The sequence below is a fragment of the Syzygium oleosum genome, unplaced genomic scaffold (assembly GCF_021117445.2).
Source record: "Syzygium oleosum isolate NSW1041296 unplaced genomic scaffold, Sole_v2.1 Sole_v2.28, whole genome shotgun sequence".
Taxonomy (NCBI): domain Eukaryota; kingdom Viridiplantae; phylum Streptophyta; class Magnoliopsida; order Myrtales; family Myrtaceae; genus Syzygium; species Syzygium oleosum.
Genome location: NW_026607512.1, coordinates 1,756,897 through 1,777,444, shown reverse-complemented (window position 1 = coordinate 1,777,444; position 20,548 = coordinate 1,756,897). Strand labels below are relative to the sequence as shown.

General features: G+C 38.2%; 1 protein-coding gene across 2 annotated transcripts; it reads right to left on the bottom strand.

Annotated features, from left to right (window-relative positions):
* Positions 1 to 9,971: 9,971 nt before the first annotated feature.
* LOC130135153 (uncharacterized) lies at positions 9,972 to 15,492 on the bottom strand. Of its 2 annotated transcripts, none has more exons than XM_056303640.1 (12): positions 15,270 to 15,492; positions 15,037 to 15,131; positions 14,780 to 14,837; positions 14,372 to 14,563; positions 14,054 to 14,130; positions 13,830 to 13,912; positions 13,569 to 13,620; positions 12,880 to 12,948; positions 12,384 to 12,470; positions 12,208 to 12,272; positions 10,669 to 10,833; positions 9,972 to 10,511 (listed from the first exon to the last, which is right to left on the bottom strand). In XM_056303640.1, exons 1-11 carry the CDS (start codon positions 15,406 to 15,408, stop codon positions 10,725 to 10,727), a joined length of 1,026 nt encoding a protein of 341 aa, XP_056159615.1. In that variant the 5' UTR covers positions 15,409 to 15,492; the 3' UTR covers positions 9,972 to 10,511; positions 10,669 to 10,724. The 2 variants fall into 2 exon arrangements, with proteins under 2 accessions (XP_056159615.1, XP_056159616.1); XM_056303641.1 differs by having other exon boundaries at positions 15,253 to 15,413.
* Positions 15,493 to 20,548: the final 5,056 nt, after the last annotated feature.

Here is a 20,548-nt window from a genome sequence, read left to right as displayed (position 1 = left end):
AGATAGAGCAAATAAATGAGGAAAATGAATCCAAAGGTAAGAGGTCATTAGCCTTAAAATCTAACATTGATTCTGATGATGCAGATTCAGATGAAGACAGTGATGAAGAGTTGGTACTTATCATCAAGAAATTCAGAAAAATGAAAAAGAAAGGAAAAATGCTCAAAGGAAAGAAGTTTAGTGAGAAGAAGAAGATTCCTGACGAAACAGAAGTTGCAAAAGATGTGATATGCTTCCATTGCAGAAAATGTGGACACATAAAGCCAAATTGTCCACTTCTGAAGAAGAAGAAAGGGAAGTATGAAAAAGTGAAGAAGACTCTTATAGCAGAAACATGGAGCGACACGAAATGTGAAGACAGCAATGAGGATTATGCTAACATCTGTCTAATGGCAAACTCTGACTTAGACTCAAGTTCTGATTCTAACTCAGAAAACGAGGCAAATATTGAGGTAAAATATCCAAATATTCCAATTGAAGTATCTAATTATATTGATGAATTACGTTCTGAATTCAAATCTGCTCTTAAGAGGATCTACGAATTGAAAAAGGAAAATTCATTACTCTGGCAACAAGACGTTTCACAAAAGGATAAAATAAATTTTCTAGAAAAAGAATTTCATTAAATCAAAGACGACAGCAGCAGCAGCAGCAACAACAATCAATTCAACTCGGGTGCCTCTCTCTTCGTGCGGTGGCGACGAACCAATCAGGATACGCTCACGTCACACGCACACATTCCGTCGTCCCCCGACTCGGAAGCGACGACGAAGCAGCAGGCCGACGCCAATCGCTCGCTTGCTCTCCCCAAGACGTCTCTCCCTCTCTCTCTCTCTCTCTCTCTCTCTCTCTCTCTCTCTCTCTCTCTCTCTCTCTCTCTCTCTCTCTCTCTCTCTCTGTGTAACGCTTCTTGCTGGTTGTTGCTTCTGGTACGAGTGGGTCGGGTGACTTTTATAAGGGAGAAAGGATCGAGGGGGGCCGGAATGACGAAAAAGGGCCCCGCCCCTGTACGGACCGGTCCAATGGGCGAGCGACGCGTGGCACGTCCCCCCCCAACACGGGAAGGCGATGGCGGGTGGGGGAAATATCGGGACATCGGAGGGGGTAAATTGGGGAAAGCGCACGGCTGTCGGGTTAGGCAAGCGCGTACAGCTCAGCTTGACGTAGCATTTGATTTTATTTGACTAGAATTAGCACGCCTTTTATATATTATATGATTTGGATGGGGTTTTGTGGGTTGAGTGGGTGGTTAAGCATGATTATGGTGGGATTCATTTCCATGGGGGGTTTTAAGTTGGTCTTTCTTGAGGGTGGGAGATGATTATGCGACCCAAACTATTATCAAAGGTTTTTAATCCTTTGTGTTATAGGTAATCGGGCGGTAATCGGGCTCGGTGTCATACGAGTTTTGTTTCTTTGCGATCGATGAAGATTTTGAAACTGTTTATCGCGACCGATTTGCTTCTTTGACGGTTGCCGTTAGGCAATGCCCCAAAACCTCCTCGTGGAGATGGGGGGATGGCGGTGCTAGACCTGTCAATAGATTTGGAATGGTAACGTCTATAAATAACACGGGTGTTAAATAGGTTCACAATTTACTTAGACCTAACTCATCTGTGTTGCTCTCTCGCCCACACTCGATCTCACACTCGCTCGCTCCATGCTCTCACCTCAGTTAGGATATGAGTTCGGGTTAAATATATGGGCTGTTAGATTTGCATTATATAAAAATGGGTTGGATCATTTTCGATCAAATCCATCTATTTGATGGGTCTAGGTGGCGCCAATGCACTCCCCTTCCATTGAGATGCTCTCGATTCAGGTGTCTACTTCGAAAAGCTTGCCCATTACTTAAGAAAACGTATCTTGATCGCCTATACATTCTCGAAAAACCGTCCCTTTTCGCGTTTGCTTTGTAATCACTTCCAAGGTGACATCAAATTTGATCCAACCTATATCGCAGTAAAAAATTATCCAAAGTCACTGTCACTAAGGAAGTCTCCTAGCCCTTCTCTTTCCCTCGCTCGTCCCACGGTCTTGTTCTTCGTTCTTGGCTATTAGAAACCCATCAAACGCCACCCGTCAACCTATAATTTATCTAAGGAAGGGAATTATTCGAGATGCGCAAAAGCTTGGCTATTAGAAGCCCATCAAACGCCACCCGTCAACCTATGACCTATCTAAGGAAAGGAATTATTCGAAATGCGTGAAAGCTGGTCAATCACCCAATCACTAAAATCAGAAAAAGAAGTGATTAAATTTATTACTCAAAGAATCCAACCGTAGATATGCTTACCAAGATGACAAAGTTTGGCGTTCTTCATTGGCTGTGGCTCCCGTAGTTGTTGCCTCGGTTTGATCAACACCTTATCTTCAATACTACGCTAAGGTGGTGGGTGTCCTAGTCAACACGGTCACTTTGCTAATCCATTACATCACGTCAAGACAACTATTTGCATGGTGCGATCCGCCAGAACTTTGCATAATACGTGACAATAGAACTTGATGGAGCCATCGCATGATCCATCAGTTCGATCGGAGGATTAGTCGCAAATGACAAGATTATTGGGGTTGTGTATTTGTTGCCTAAAACATCCGTTAATCCGGGGTAATATCCAAGGTTGTGAAGAAGAGATTTATGACCGAATAGATATCCCAAAAGTCGAGAACATATTAGATTTTAGCTTTTGGACTTTGTAGCATCGAAAGGCCAAAATTGGTAAAAGCAAAATGATCATCTTGTTGATGAGATAAACGATAAATATTTTCATCGTTCATGAAAAATATTTAGACTTAAATTGTTGTCGATAATAAACACATTATTTATTAACTAATTATTTAGGGCGATATGGACGGCTAGTTTTAGGAAAATATGTTCCAAATCTTTCATTTTCCGTGAAGCAAACGGACCCTTAAAGAAAAAAAAAAAAAGACGACTCATGCAATTCGAAATTAGTTGCCCAATTATAGGAGCTCAGATTGTTGTTTTTTTTTTGGGTAAGGAGAGCTCAGATTGTTGTTTATTGGGACAAAATGCCAAAATAAACCAGAGAATAAACATATGAAAAACTAAATAAAAGAAAGTTTCAGGCAGTGGAAATAGATTCAGTCCAAATTTAGGCAAAACTAAATTCTCACTTACAACTAGCAAATACTCATATTTGAGTAAGACCGTAGGAGTGGAGAAAATCATCTTTATGTACTTTTAATCTATACTTTTCTATATTATTATAAAATTTAAAAAGAATCTCCTACTTTTTAGGGATCGCAATTCTTTTTTCTTCCCCAAAATTTCTTCAATTATTTAATTTATAAATATTCCATCAATTGATAGATTCGTAAAACAGAGTTAAAGTTTACGTTTAGCCTTGAACTCTTGGGTATAATAAAGGGTCAATTCAACTAATGTTATTGCTCCAGCTAGACGAAAAGTGCATAGGTTGCATGTGAATAAAAAAAAGTGAGAACGTTTTGGAATTATTGAAAAGCTAATTAATTGAAAAAGCCGGTCTAATTGAAGAATATGAATTTAACATGTTATAAGAGCGGAAAGATAAGAGATTAACGGCATACTTTACCTTTATCTCAATCTCAAATTAGGAAGGTGAGGCATTCACGGCTTACTTTGGTCTGCGTTCGTTTTGCGGAAATGAATGATTTGGAAAATATTTTCCAAAAAATAATTACTTATATCGTTTAGAAAAATAAATAAATAAATAAAATTTCATCGCCTACGAGAATAGTTATGCATAGATTGGTATCAATGATGAAAGTATTTTCCATTGACCGATTTATCTAAATGATATAAGTAATCGTTTTTCAGAAAATATTTTCAAATCACTCATTTTTCGCAAAACGAACACATCCTTAAACTATGGTTAAAATACGCACTACGGACATGCGTATGATTAGGTAATTATGCATCAAAATAAAATGAGTAGCTACATATGAAATAGGTAGTACGAGATAAAGAAAGTAATGATTTTTTTTAGGAAGTTTGAAAGTGAGGAGAGAAAAAAAAATGGGTGGTTTTATATGAAATGGGTTATTACCGTAGAAAGAAATAAATAGTAAATTAGGAAATCTAAAAGTGAGACAAAGGGTGTTTTGGCCAATATATATAGATTATCTTAGAGGAGTAGTGTTGACACCTATTTTAAATTTGCCCAAAATTAATTACACAAAATTTAGGAATTAATTTTCTTTAATTCCTAAAACAAAAAAAATATTTCTATTTAAATGCATTGCATATAGACATTAGGCATATGTGCATTAATAGGGCCTATTAGAGCATATTTTCTTAAATTTTAAACAAAAATTAAAAAAAAAAAATCGAAATCGATTCGGGCCGGGTCGGGGCTGGGCCGACCCGGCCCTTTTCTTCCTTTTTCTTTTTTTTCTTTTTCCTCCTGCGCGGGCCCAGCCCGTTTCCTTTTTTTTTTCCTCCGCGCGGACTGGGCCTGGCCCGGCCCAACCCCTTCCTCTCTTCCTTCTCCCTCGCCGGTCGCTCTCTCCTCCCCTGTTCTCCCCTGTGCGCGACCGAAGCGTGACGCACGGCGGCGCCGCTCCTCATCGTCGTCATCCGGTCAGAGGAGGCCGAGGCAGCACGCCACAAGGACTGGCCATTAAGGCCAGTCCCGTCTTCCCCATTTCCCGGGCTCTCTCTCTCCCTCTCTGCTGTCTCTCTGCACACTCCACAGAATCGGCCCCCCCTCTGCACCGGCCTAATGGCCGCGAAAGTCATGGTAGGAGCAGAGACCGGTGCAGAGCATTGAATGGAGCAGAGAATGGCGTCGTCGTCGTCGGATATACAGACCAGAGAGAGGAGAGAAAGGGGCGGTTTTTCTCGGTCGGTTTTGAGCAGAGAGAGAACAGAGAAACCGTGAGAGAGACCCAGAGAAATTGAGTGAATTCGAGAGAAGACAGAGTGAACAGGGAGCCTCAGTCAGCCTCGCCGTTGCGCGTAACCTCCGGCCGCCGAGCCAGGGGCGGTTTTTGAGAGAAAAACAGAGAGAGAGAGAGAAAAAGAGCACCGAGAGAAAACATGGAGAGAGAGAGAGAGAGCAAACCGAGAGCTCGCCAGAGCAAGAAGGAGAACCAGCAGTATCACCGTCGCCCACGGAGCATCCGGAGACCCCCAGAACGCGCCGTCGACCGGTGAGTCTCTCCCGGCCGAGAACCGCCTCTGTTTTCCCCTATTTTCCGGCGTGGTTGGGCCGGGACTCGCGCCGGCCGTTTCGTTCGAATCCCGGCCCATACCGACGTCGGTCCCGGTCCCTACTCACCGTTGGAGGCGAACCAAGGCCGTCGGAGCCGACCGAGTCGCCGGAGGAGGCCGAGATCCCTTGATTTTTGCCGCGCACTCTACTTGCTCGATGAAATGCCTCAATGAGGCTGGTTTGTTTTTGGTCGCCGGCCGGCGAACGAGTGATCGGACGGTGACCCCGGTGGGTGGAGAGGTTTGATTTTAGTCCCAGGGGCCGATTTGGGGGCGGCGCTGGTCTGGGTCCGCCGGCGAGAGGCCGATTTTCGGCTTCGCCGGCGGCTGCTCCCATGGTTCGGTCTGACCCGGTTCAGCCGACCCGACCCGGGTCGGTCTGACCGACCCGGTTCAGCTGATCCGACCCGGGTCAACGCCCGGGTCGGATCTGTTGACCCGGGTCGGATCCGACCCGACCCGGTTAATATATATTATTATTTTATTTTATTTAAAAAAATTTAATTAAAAATTTAAAAAAAATTAATTTTTTTTTCTTCTTCTGTATTATTATTATTATTTTTTTATTTTTTTCGAAAAATTTAAAAAAATTTAAAAAAAATCTTTTTTTAAAATCATGTTATATCTAAGTGTTTAATTTATCGTAGTATTATTATACATATTTTTGTCTTGTTTAAATTAGACAAGCCTGAGAAATGCGCGGTAATATTTTGCATGTTAGTTTTTATTATCACTGTATTATTATGCATGTTTTTAATACAATCGCATGAGTTGTGTTTTGAATGTCATCTGACTTAGTTAAGGTTAGAACCTTAGGCTGCATGAATTGTTGTGTTCCTGACTGCTGATCGTTTCTGATTATGCACTCGCTTGATCACCTCACATGTTAGGAGAAAGGTCTTAAAATCAATTCAAATTGCCTGACAAATGTTTTCAGAAATGAACAGGGTAAAATGGTACCGAAAGGGCATTAGTTATCCAACTAGTGTAACCAAGTCCCCGAACTCATTTAATCTCTGGTTCGTAGGAATAGGGTGATTCTCCCATCACCCTATTTGGGTTTCTAATTGACCCACCCCAAATCGATTAGTGGCGACTCCTTGATATAAACCACTTGCATGCTAAAAACTTAAACCCTAAGTCGCGATATGGTATGGGCTTGGGAGAGCCCGAGTTAAGTCCCGAACCTAGACTTAGCACGTACCAGGCGAGCCCCCCTTTTTTGCATGTTCGATATAAAAGGGCTCGGGAGTTCGGTCGCGACAAGTAGATAAGGATTGGATAAATTAGTAAACATAAAGCATAGAAGGAGTCAAGCACAAACAAAGCAAAAAGAAGAGGAGCAACGTGGGAAACACTCGTACTTGTTAAATAAAAGGTCGGAAGAAACATCGTTATCTCGACTAAAAAAATGTTCACATGATCGTGTGAGCTTTGCATTATCTTCTTTTTCTTGTCGGTCGATATTTTTCAATCAAAACATATCGAAATGTTGGGAATTTTCATATCCAAAAAGGTAGGGAATTGTGGGAAACGCTAGGATTAGAATATAAAAGTCAAGTGAAACATCGATTACTTGAGATTTGCCACTTGATCTTTTCTAATAGAGACGCTAGGTAGCATTAACTATTGTGCAAAAAAAAAAAAAAAGAAATTACATGGACTATGTACCACATGTGCTACACGTGAATACATACAAATAGGCTAAATAGCTATTAACATTTTCTTATATGATTCTAATAAGGGTGCTCATCCCACGTGAAGCAATTGGATCCGAGTTCCAAATGTAATCTACATTGAATACTAGCTACAAATACTTTTCCTATACTAATTCTAGTCCGGAAAGATCGGTACATTCGTAACCTTTATAAAAGTTTTTGAATACAGAATTAATTGCCTATTTTTTTATGAGTTAATATCACGAAAAACCTCAAACTGATACACTTGTGACAAATTTACTCTAAATTAATTTTTTGACTACCAAAAACCCCGAACTGGTACACTTGTGATAAATTTACCCTTCCTTAATTTCCGTTAAATTTTACTGTCAAATTGCTAAGTTGAATGACGGGTTGTAGTCGAAAGGTGTACCAGTTTTGGGTTTTATCCTCTGTTTATTATAGGTGTACTGGTCTGTGATTTTTCGTGCTATTAACGGATGGTAAATTTATCACAAATTTGCCAGTTTAGAGTTTTTTGTGGTCAAAAGATTAGTTTGGGGTAAATTTGTCACATGTGTACCAGTTTAGGGTTTTTGATGGTCAAAAAATTAATTTAGGTTAAATTTGTCACAAGTATACAAGTTTAGGATTTTTCGTGATATTACCCCATTTTTTATTCAAATAATTTGAGTGAATCTAAGTTTCAAAGTTGAAATGTAAATTTCAATCTATAATTATCTAGCCTATCTTAATCGTATGTGTGTTTTTTCCGGAATAAATTTGTAGGTTTCTAAGGCGAAACATCACTTATTTTGTGCTTTCCCAATTTAATTCGAATTGTAAGATGAAGGTTGAAAATCTATTTACACCTTCTTCACTTTCAGACTCCCATCACATCATTCCAGAGAAAGTTTTAAGAATATTTTTGTAGGTTTAATCCACTTGCTATTACATTGAAATTATAATCGATATTAATTACTTTCTCCATGATAGAAGTAGAACAAGAAGAAGTCTCTTTTTTTCTTCTTTGTACCTTATCTTTTGTTTCGATGTGGTCTAAGTATACACATGTTTAATGTTTGATCATGCTTCTAAGAAATTAACCTATCCATACTTCGATCATTTTTTCCCATTTTTGATTGACATAATTAGATTGAAATTTAATTTTCAACTTTGAAATATAGTTTCACTCAAATTATCTAATGAAAAAGAGGCAATTAATTGTGTTCATAAGCCATCATAAATAAAAATTTCTAATCTTCTATGTAGCATTGATTACTAATATGATACCATAAATTAAAATTAATAACTTCTCTAAGCAAAGTGATCACATGATGCAATTGTGAAACTGATGAGAGAAATGATAAAAATAAAGTTAGTTTTGTTGGTGCGTCCGATGAAAAAAGGAAATGATACTTTGAAGAGGGGATAAGTGTACTAGAAGTCCTAAAACTTATCAGGAAAGTGCAATTGAGTCCTAAAACTTTCAAAAAATGCGATCAAGTCCTAAAACTTGTCACGAAAGTGCAATTAAGTCCCAAAACTTTCAAAAAGTGCAATCAAGTCCTAAAACTTATCACAAAGGTGTAATCAAGTCCTAAAACTTTCAAAATGTACAATCAATGGAATGACTTAATTGAACCAATTTGACAAGTTTTAAGACTTGTTTGCACTTTCGTGACAAGTTTTAGGACTTGTTTGCACTTTTTTAAAGTTTTAGGACTCAATTGCACTTTCCTAACAAGTTTTAGGACTTAATTGCACATTATAAAAGATTTAGGACTCAATTGTACTTTCGTGACAAGTTTTAGGACTTTGAATGTACTTATCGCCTTTGAAGAGAGAGAGAGAGAGAGAGAGAGGCATTTTGGTCAATTACTTTAAAAATGAGCGTTTTAGTCAAAATAAGGGTGGAAATAGCACCGCCCTTGCAAAATTGAACAAAATAAAAAGATATTGCTAAAAGAGTGAAAATAATGAGTAATATATCATTAAACACTTTCATAGTTTCATTTGTACTAGTTTGGGGTTTAATGAAGTCATTTTTGTGCGGGATGGTCCCCCTTTATATTCATACTTTCATGACAAATTGATGTAGGACTCCTCCCCACAATCTCAGTGACTGAGGGGTCATTCGATCATTTTACCTAATAATTCATGCCATGTTTACCCTACGTTAATCAAAGTAGGAATCTTAGATTGCAGGTGGAATCCAAAAGAAAAGAGTCTCGTCTCTCTCCATTCCTGGCGAGTCGCCGGCCGACGACAACACCAGAAAAAAGAGCAGATTACTTCGGTAGACAGAGATGGCTGGAAGAGCAGTTTACTGATAAGAATGCAGAAGGAATGGAGAATGGCCTTGTCGATGACTTCAACTGATTATAACAAGAATGCCTTTCTTGGAGCCTTGTCTACGACGTAATGTCTTAACATTGTACAGTCAACGTTTTTATACTTTACTACGAGGATATGTCGTAAAGTGGCACGGTACACCAGTCGTACCATGGAAGTGGTGAACTCGAGTGAGAGATTGATGACCGTCGCATCACGGCTTTATCACAATTACAAGGCCTTAAGCGCTACGATATTTACTTGTTATGCTGTGATCTCTATAGAAGTTCTATTACATATTTTATGCAGGCAAGGGTTATCAATTCGGGGCTGTATCGCCGTGTTCACCTTAGCGCGGGTTGTTCCCAAAATGTTTCAATCGGATGAATAAATTGTTTTTTCTCTGGTCAAAATGTCTAGATTTCGAGTCTCTCACTAAGATTATGTGGTGATAGAGTTGTCTCTTTCTTCTCATGTCATGTTAAGAATCGACAAGCCTACTTTCAAGGGGTTGCGGATTCTTTCCCCCCAAAAAATATAGGATGACCTACCTGGGGTGATGGCCAGAAATGCAGTGGGCAGGAATAATCATATCAGTGAGGACTGAAGACCCATAAACTGCATGAATAATGGCAGTTAGAGAGGCCTTGACACAAGCAGATAGCCAGGGATGGCAAGAAACAGCTGATAATGGGGACTACACTCAGGGCTGCTTAGCTGAGATTTTGTTGTCAGAAATGAGAAAGGGAGAGCAAAGAGACTTATGAGAATGATGTTTCAGTCAAATAGAAGAAGTGCTAGTGAACGTGCAAGTCAGGTTGCAGTCCATTTAAAGAAGATGATCGATCTAGTCGATTGGGTCGATGACCCTCCCGTCTTCTCTGTGGGATCTTTGCATGTGCTCTTGTTAGGAATGATCCCTGTTGATGAAGAAGACCACCACATAACATGTGTTGATGGAATCAACTGTACGTTTTACTAGCTATACAAGTACATAATGACTGCAGGAAACACTGCCACATCAAAATGGGTGAGTAATCCAAATGACCAAGAGTGAGTTTCTCTGCATTCAGTTTTATATTCATGTGAATCTCACAACAAAGTCAGGGCCTAAATCAATTTTATTTACTCATTCTGCATTAAAGAAGCCCTAGCTTCTTGCTTCAGACTTTCTCGTGTATAAATTGCCTTTTCTGCTCAGCAACATGATGAACTAGAACCTCACATATAGAATGTGGCCATACCATGGTTTTGGTGACCCAGTGGAAGTTGATCGCATCATGCCAAAGCAGAGCCTCTCTCTGTAAGCACAATTAGGTTAAACAACTGGATGCACCAGTTAGGGGTAGAAATTTAAGTCTGTCCAGCACATCAGAGTGTAACGATCTCAAGCTCGTCAAGGAATTCTGCACTTAAAATCTAATCTATTCAAGCCATGATGAAGGTTTTAGTAATTACCCATTGAGTTTACTAAGATGAGGACAGTCAATTGTAATGCAAAGTGGCAACTTGCATCATGAGGTCAAAGATTCCTCAGGGGAAACTGCACTTCCATTGTTAAGCACTTGATAATGTGTCAGGTTTCCATCCTCAATGGCATGTACAACTTCAGGTTCCTTCTCACTGGACAACGAAAACACCATCAACTTTGCACGAAAACACTTCCAGAACGAGGCACATCTATATAAAACTTAAGCACTCTTGTGGGGTCATAGTTTAAAGGATCATACAAATTGATGCTATCCCAACTCATATATTAACCAGCAAAAGATGCCACCATCATTGCAACTTTAAGCATGACATTCCGTAACTGGTTTTTCCAAGCAGGATAGATGGAGTTACACTTCCCTCCTAATGTTTTGATACTTCTGTTATTAAATATAATGGTGTAACATGAGTAAGTCAAAAATGGGATGATCTCTCATACTTTAATTACTCTAAGTAAATGGAATGGGATGCTTAAGACTAGAGAGTGAATTGCAGTCACGAATAGTCATGTAAAGACTCCGTAAGAATTCCTTTGATTCAACAAGACAAAAGAAAGCACCCCGGATAAATTCAGCCAACCGATAACCATAAACACAGGTCCTTTGATATTGCCTTTATTGTCTTTATCTTTGATTAATGCTAGAGATACAAAGGTTGGTTTACAAAACAATTCACAAATTGATGCAGGAGAATCTTATTAATGCCGAATATTATCTACTTGTTTAAATTCTCACATATAGTTTGTCACACAGTTTATAACAAATCTTTGAATCCCTCTCATATTAGGGTCGGTTTGTTTAGAATTAAGTTCCAATAAAAAGTACTTTTTGACTCATGCCAAAAACAAATTATCCAAATATAGAAAAATTATCAAAAAAATATGTCAATCTACGTTTCCACATTTGCACATTATGAAAATTTTAAGTGCTTAGGATTAAGAAGTCAAGCGCGTGCGTCACAAGATTTAGATTAAGCAAAAACAAAAGGTAAATGTACATCCAGACACACCCTTACTCTTTTATCTTTTTCAGGTTTTCATTAAATGGAGGCATGGCCTTTCTATTTGGGGTCACTCATTGTTTTGGGATTACAACCCCAGGCTCTCTTCGGAATGGATGGTGGTTCACTGTCTTGACTCGAGTTATTATCTAAGAGTCAGATTGCTTCTTAGCCAACCGAGTGAATGAGAATGAACGGAATTTCTAGCTATGATTCAAAAGAAAAAGAATCAAAGGTTACGCTCCTCGAAGCAGGTTATTTTTCTAAACTGCAATCAAAGGTTAGTGCTAACGAGCACAAGTTGCTCAATAATTCAGTTACTTCATCTTGACAGAATTTCTTTCCTGTGATGGATACTTGCACTTGGCCAATGGAAAATGGTCGATTGGCTGGGCTACGCATGAGAATATGCACCATAAAATTGCATCTATGCAAGAAATACAGGCATATAGAGGACTGTAAACCAAAAAAATGGAGAGGAACATTCTGTGGATAAGAGATGACACGTACTTTTTCGAGTAAATGACCAAGCCAACTACCACGATGGCGAAAGCAAGATAGTATAACCTGTCAACCTGAAAGAAGGGTGAATATTGATCTGGTTATGCAGGTACAAAATGCTATCATGGTGTCAAATATGAAACTAAAAGCTGCCGATGGAAACCAAATAATGTGAATGATTGTACCTGCTGATTATAGATGAGGATGCGTACAACAACTGCCCACATATCAGATGTGAGTAGAGCGAGATTGAACATTGCGGCTCCACTCATCTGTAGGCAACTTATTCTCATTAGAGATACCGAGATTTACTTCTTAGCAAACATTTAGTGAAGGATGGCTTTATCTCATTTCTTTTGTCATTATATTAGAGATCTCACCATAAGATTACACCAAAAATATATATATTTCCAATAAAGATGGAAGAAGATGCAGAGCGGTAAATAATTGCATCGATCACAATGTTTCATATGGCTGCCATGTACATCAGAGGAGGAGAAAAAATGAACTTAACTCGAACTATCATAAGTCTAGGAAGATATTTGATACTCTCTGTCAGGACAATTCAACATTAGCTCTAAAGTAGATCGTGGGAGTGTACATATGTACATAACCACACTGCAAGATTTTGAGACTTCTAAGGGAAAACAATATTTACTGGCACCAAAAGAGCAAGAGTACCTTCAGGACTGAAGGAGCAAATGTGCAGAATGCAAAGCATGACAGAGCATAACCAACAAAAGCTAGTACCTGAAACAGAAGCAGAGGGCTTAGAAATCGAAATAGAGGGCAAAGTACTGGAGAATCTGAGATGTGCAAGTCAATGGAACACGAGGTACAAAGAGCAAAAAATACTCACAGAACACAAAGTCTACAACCAGTAATCGGAGGTGGTACTATAAATTAAGGTATGTCCAGAGAAAAGACAGGAAGAATGTCAAATTGATATGCCATTCGTAAGCATGCTTAATTTTCTAGGTAAAAACTTATCAGCCAAAAAAAAAGTTGAAATTACCACTCACTTGACATTTACACCACTCATGTTTTCATGAAAGTTTGTACTATATGCCCCTTCAAGTAATGGCTAGAACTCAATGATACCCTTGCCAGACAGGTACAGGCATATCGTTTTTTTTTTTTTCCTTTTGGAGGGACCCAAACATGCATATTGCTTAATATTGTCATTAAGAAGAATGACTCATTTGGTGGATTACCAAAATAACAATATTTAAATGGATAATTGAAAAGGCACAAGATGATTTTAGTTAGGAGGCTTTCCTACTGTACATTGACTCAAAAGGCCATAATTGAACTTTAGACAATTTGAACAAGAATGGTGATGAGGAGGTTTAAAAGTACTTCTTACTCACAAGTTCTGTAGACCACGTGATAGATTCAATACTCTGCCTTTCAAATATGGATCTAATCAGAATTAAGGAATAAGATTAATGTCACCATCCAGTAGCATAAGTAACATTCCCCAGCCATATTCGCAACATATGAATGAGATACAAATCACTGACTGCAAGAGAGTACAAGCAGGTCGAAGCTCAAGCTTTAGATGGGACACTTTTTGTAAATAAGCACCCGCATTTCCAGCATCTATTTTCTAGCACCAACATGGAGGATACATCTCAACCACACTGACTAGTGATCCATAAAGTCCAATCATGGACACTACTTCCACTAGATCCTTTTTCTTTACGCAGAATTCCTGCAGTACTAAAAAGGAAAATGAGGAATTAATAAGTCTATGAGAAACTTAGAAAAGGTTAATCAGAGTCTTTGGAGTCTGAGATATTCCACGTATATCGCCATCTAAAAACTGAAGTAGATTCCATTAGCATTCACTGACCTCACCGACATTGCTAATGGCATAGAAGACAGTCCCACCAATAACAAGTATGTCTCCCAAAAGAGGTTTTGAACCGCCTGAATAGAAAATTCTGATCATACATTTGGATTGATGTTGTATTTTCCAAAGAAGATGACAATTTTCTTTGATAAACATGTCGAATTGCTATGATTCTAGAGAACCAACTGACAGTTGAGACCAAAATGTCCATATGCTATCAACATGAACTAATCCAAGATAATTTGTGTGTAAACTTGCAAGTTCATCTTGTATGCAGAAGTTGGAAAAACGTTTGGTTCAAAATAATAAATCTATCACCTCCTCCTCCCACTCCAGCATCAGACAGAAGTACTAAGCCAAGGCCTAGAATACACAATGCGGCTCCAAACAACTGCAACAGCGAGTACCGAGTTCCTAGAAACACCCTGGTCAGGACTAGGACCCACGCTATTGTCCAGCAATCCAGAAGCGTCACACTCGTAATCGATGAGTACTGGTATGCCTTGTTAACTGCCATCAAGAAGTGTGAGTGATAAGTAAACTGTAAAAAGATGCCATTCCTTATGGGCAGAGATCAAGTTCCTGTACAGACAAAACGCGAAGGGAGATTTTGCGTGATTTGTGTTACTTCACTGCTAATCGGACAATGGTACTGCCGTTCAATTGCTTAAAGAGAAATTGTTTTTCTCGGGAAGAGAGAGAGAGAGAGAGACCTTTTCAACTCACCCAAATAATTTCCTTGGACGTCAACTATTCCCAAAAGCAGATACCAGTACCATGAAACCTGTCAAAAATAAAAATCTCCTAAAAGATGAAATTCCATATCAACGAGTTGCATGTTAGATTCAGCATTTGAACTTGCCAACCGAGTGAAAAACATGCCAATTTCTTAAAAGAGCACAGTAGCTTGGCTTGGCCGAAGTCTCGTACTTAAAAACTGATTGACTCTCTGTACACGGAGAAGAACAAAACAGCGAACATACTAGAAGCCTGCGTCGCCTGTAAAGCAAGATGCTTCCGAAAACCAGAGCCAGAGCTAAATAAGCAAAGAACATCTGAGTGAGAGGCGCATCCACACCTGCACAAATTTCGCCAAAAACCAAGACGACTTGACTCGAATCATCACATTAACGCATTCTATCATTCACCGTCATGGCAAATTTCAAGAAACCAAGTAATGGGACAAAAAAAACTAGTACTCTCTTCCAGTTGTTACCGAGATCAGCTATCAGAGAAGAAGAGAAGCTCCCGAGTGCCATTACGAAAGAGACGACCTGACCCAGGAAGAGAAGGTACACCATTCGCCACGTCCCGTGGCTTCTCCACCAGCTGCTCACGGCGTCGAAACAGGTCATTCTTTCAAAACTTGGTCCGACCCAGAACAGAACAAGATCACCTATCACCCAAAGATTGGACCTTTCGAGTGTCTCAGCAGCGAGAACAACGTATAACTGCAGCCCTTTATCCCCTGTTGCATCTGCTGATAACTACCGACTCGTTATATCTACGATTCTTTGGGTTTGGTTTGGGTTCTTGAAGGCGGAGTGTGCGGCAGAGTAGGTGTTCAACAACGTCGGCAGACGCGAAGGCAACTCGTTGGGCAGTAGGCGCTTCGGTTGGGCCACGATGAGATCATCAATTTCTTCTGGCGTTATTGCCCAAGCCTCGCGTGCGTTTTACCTTGAAATTTCTATGAATTACTTGTTGATTGTTACTTCAATTATTACTAAAAACTCATATTGTACTTTTGCACATTCTAATTCTATGAATGTGAGAATTGGTTCTTATGTGTTGTAAGTAGCGGAACTAAATATATACGGGAAAATTTTTACCAGAAAAATCTTAAACTTATTGTAATTATGCCAATTCAGTTTTAAACCTTTTTTTGGCCAATTACATCCTAAATATTTTGCATTTTTGCCAATTCAGTCCATCCGGCCAATTTTAACCGTAAACCACTGACAAGGATGCTGGCCGTCCTACGTGGTGAGCCGGCACTGACGTAAGTAATTTTTAATAATATTTTAATATTTTTCGAATTTTATTTATTTTTTCTTTTTTTCTTCCATCTTCCTCCGGCCGGTCGCCAAACCTCGGCGACCGACCAGAGGTGAGGGGGCTGGGCAAGGCTCACCCTAGCCAGCCAGCCAGAGGAAGAAGGAAGGAAAAAAAAAGGAAAAATAAAATAAAAAATAAAAATATAGAAAATATTATAAAAATATTCCACATCAGCGTCGCCTCCGCCACGTAGAGCTGCTAGCATCCATGTCAGTAATTTCCAACAAAAATTATCCGGATGGACTGAACTGACACTAACGCAAAATGTTTAGGACTCAATTAGCAAAAAAAAAAAGTTTAGGATTGAATTGGTACAATTACAATAGGTTTAAGACTTTTTTGAAAATTCTCATATATATATATATATATATATATATATATATATATATATACATATCATATAGTTGAGAATTTTGAAGTACTTCTTTCTTATTATATTCTCTTGCACTGTGCAAAGTCGAATCAATTTTATTATGTGCACATGAATCATGACATGGTTAGATATTTTAAAATATTTCTCTCTACTTCATAACTACCTCTACCTAGCATAGTCAATTTAATTGCTTATATGCTAATACAACTAAATATTTATATGCACATTTCGAATTTAAAAGAATTTCCTTTAATTATCACTTTGCTGGGAGAACTCCTTAATTTACTTTTTCGAAAAAGAAAGGTCTCATACCATTTAATTTAGTTTAATTTCCATTGTTCACCTACTATAACATATATGTAAACATACAAAACATTGATTTTTATTTGAAAAGGAAAAGATCCATTAGCCTGATTCTATCTATTTTAGTGCATTTTACTTTCAAAAGTCTATCTTACTATAATATGCTAATAATAATACATAGTCAATTTAATTGCTCATATGCTAATAATAATACAACTAAATATGTATATGCACATTTGAAATTTAAAAGAATTTCCTTTAATTATCACTTTGCTGGGAGAACTCCTTAATTTATTTTTTCGAAAAAGAAAGGTCTCATCCCATTTAATTTAGTTTAATGTCCATTGTTCACTTACTATAACATATATGTAAACATACAAAATATTGATTTTTTGAAAAGGAAAAGATCCATTAGCCTGATTCTATCTATTTTAGTGCATTTTACTTTCAAAAGTCTGTCTTACTATAATACTAGTGCTAGGGTCCATCTTCGCACGGGTTTTATCTTTAATTGTTTTTAAATATTACACTTTTAAAAAAAAATCACATTATATTGTGTAGCCAAATTAATTTTGTATGTGAATATGAAACATGGTATAGTTAAATATATGGAAGTATTTCTCTCTACTTCATAATTATTGCACATAATCGATTTTATTGCGTGTACAAAAATAACAATATGAATAAAAATTTGTATGCACGTCAACGTTTCGAAAGATATTCCTTTAATATTTCACTTTTTCAGCAAAAATATTAAACTTCTATGGGAAAATGGATGGACTTGTTCCTTTAAATTTAGTGCACTTCATGTCTAAAAGTCTATTTTCTTTCAACTTTCACTATCTCAGCAAAACCATACAATTCTATTTTGAAAAAGAAAAGACCCATTCCATAAAATGTAATGCACTTAATGTGCAGAATTCCATCTTACCATATTTTATTGATTTGATGCTATTATTTGTCTTCGGGCCAAAAATAATTCTATACAAATTTCTCAATTCTAATGTGAATGGCTTGCTTTTCACCGGATTGAGAGAATGGAGCGAGACGTGGCTTGAGGTCAAAAGGAAAATAGCACAAAGCTAGGATCAGCATTCACGGCAGAAAATTATGAAGATAAAGAGTAGTTTAACAGTGAAATTTAAGGGCAATTTGGGGGCTGTAAAACTCCATCAACCTGATTGTCAACTAAAGTGATATCGACTTTGATGACCATGATGAACCCTGTGGTCTGATGAAGTCCCACGCCATTCCCCTGCACGAACTTCAAAAGCTAATGGTCCCATGAATCTCTCAAACAGTCCCACTCAAATGTCAAATCTCACATGCCTTTCCCAACCTTCAATGCATGGGACGCAACCCCTTTTGAAAGCTCGACCGTGGAGGTCGCTTTCGAGGTCATTTGCACATGCATAGAAGTCCAATTTGATGCCGACATGGTGACCTCACTCCCACTTTTCAACGTATTGATGACTCATTGGATTGGTGCACATATCTACATGTCAAAGTGAGGCTTCCCAAAGAGAAGCTGCTTTCTTCCAAACTTTTTTTTCCAAGCCAAGTGACCATTTTTCCCCATTTTCAAAATATATTTTCTCTCTTTTTCTTGAAATTAAAAGAAGTACTAATGCAGGATTGAATGGAAACCACCGACTTTGAGACATGTAACCACTTTTGTAAAAAGTGATAATTTTACCGCATCACATTGCTTCTGGATTTAGGCAAAGTCACTTATATTATACGACAAAATCACCGAACGCAAACAAGAAGTAATACGAGTGTTATTTACTTTTAATTTCTCTCGAATTTTCTTGAAAATGTTCAAAATGAAAAAAAATCGATTGACGAACAGATGACAACATGGAAGATGATTGTGTGCAGTTGTAACAACATGTGAAGCACTCGCTCCATTATCTTGTTGTATCTCTTAAATGAAATGGCGTATTTTCTTAATTCAAATGAGTGCGGTCTATAATCATTTGGGACTTCTTACATTTAATGATAAATTACGGCGTTGACATGTCCATCGTTATGTGATGACAGAGATTGTTATATCTTGATTTCAGATAGATGTCTTACTTGGATAATTCATTTATAACTTTTTTTTGTCCACGTCCAAACTTAACTGATTGAAAACCACATCAATAGATTTCGTAAACTTAAATTAACGATAGGACAATATTGAACATTTTTTTATAATTTTGATATCAGATTGAGCATTTACTAATAGTTCAAGGATCAAATTGATCAAATTAAAAGTCCAAAGACGACATTGTTTAATACACCAAAGTTCATCTACCATTTGTGTCATTTTTTCCCAAACCGATAACATCACACAGAATACAACATCCCCTTAGTACTCTCAAGGCCTTATATTTCCTCCAAGTTTTCATGAACATTTTACAAAAATAAACCACACAACCTCACTCCCTATGTTCATATAGATCAAGTTCCTTTTGCTTGCTTCAATAGGCACTTTTATTTTTCATTTCTAAATTTCAACAAGATAAATTGGGTAAGAACATACATTGTTACATCCTTACCTCGAGGTTAATGCGACATTACAGGCACGTCACCGTCCCGTTTCTTTTATCTTCACATTAATAGCATGACGTCCTATTCAATTTTATCTTATCGTTACGAACAAGCGAAAGTATAAACTCGGGACAATCGAACAAACAACGGGGTTAAGATAAACATCATGAGCAAACCTTAAATTTACAGGATGACCTATTTATTACATGAGTGTATTCTACAAACCCAATTCTACTGGCTTTTTTCCCTTTTCAATACACTACATGTATCCACGTAAGATGGGGGAAATTCCTATCTTCTCTAGCGTGACTACAGCTCCCAAAATTGGTGTGAGATTTTCATGCCTACAAATCTAAAAAATAACAGAGTGAGTCAAGGACTCAGTAAGTAAAACTCACTAAACTTCGGATAGGAGGACGCCTCGCCATCGAACTAATCACATGTCATAGACACATCAATTGATAGCAGATCAATAGCAAAGATGCTTCAAACACACTTGTTTTTGTGCATAAGATGATCTCAACTTGCCTTTCTATTCAAGTAACAACATCCCAACTAAAAGCATGCACACGAGGGATTCATTATCTCAATCGTTGGTACGGTTTTTTTGGAAATTCTCTGGACAACGTCCCCTAATTCAATCGAGCCATAACCAATCCTCAGTACACTCATTCCGACCGTACTATCCATTCCATTACCGACCCACCGATCGGACCGCTCGCCAATTGTATTACCATTTGCCTTTGGTCGTCTTGGTCCAAATTGGGGATGTTACATACATACTCATCCTCGTTTCTGATTTACCACTGATTTTAGTCATCTTAAGTGAATTTTCAATGCGTTTTCCAATTTCTTATCACTAGCTTGTTCTTTCCCATTGAACCTTTAAGAAAAAATTAATCGAGATACAATTTTTTGGGTTACCACTAATAGAGACTTTATGACATATGTCTAAAGATCCATTCCAGTTGATTTAACATGACTATTTCTCTCGAGAATCCTTTTGTTAATGTAACTTACTTGACCTCACACATACGTTCTTGGGCATATTCACACCTTAAGCTCAAATGTCTAGATTTTCAATTGTATATCTTATTAAAACATTATATGTAACAACCCGGTCCGACGAGGGTGGGGAGTGATCACTGGGGCCAAAGGGCCTGGATAAGGAGAGGCTCTTGGCAGGCTTCTAGGATAACAAAGGGGGCAGGAATAAATCGAATTGT

What these genes read in the sequence shown, in the direction of transcription:
- LOC130135153 (XM_056303640.1), bottom strand. Translation starts at nt 15,408, where the DNA reads ATGACCTGTTTCGACGCCGTGAGCAGCTGGTGGAGAAGCCACGGGACG. An exon ending in CGTCCAAGGAAATTATTTGG is followed by an intron (nt 14,564 to 14,779) that starts GTGAGTTGAAAA and finishes TCTTGATGGCAG; the next exon opens with TTAACAAGGCATACCAGTAC. An exon ending in TCCTCATCTATAATCAGCAG is followed by an intron (nt 12,273 to 12,383) that starts GTACAATCATTC and finishes CCCTTCTTTCAG; the next exon opens with GTTGACAGGTTATACTATCT.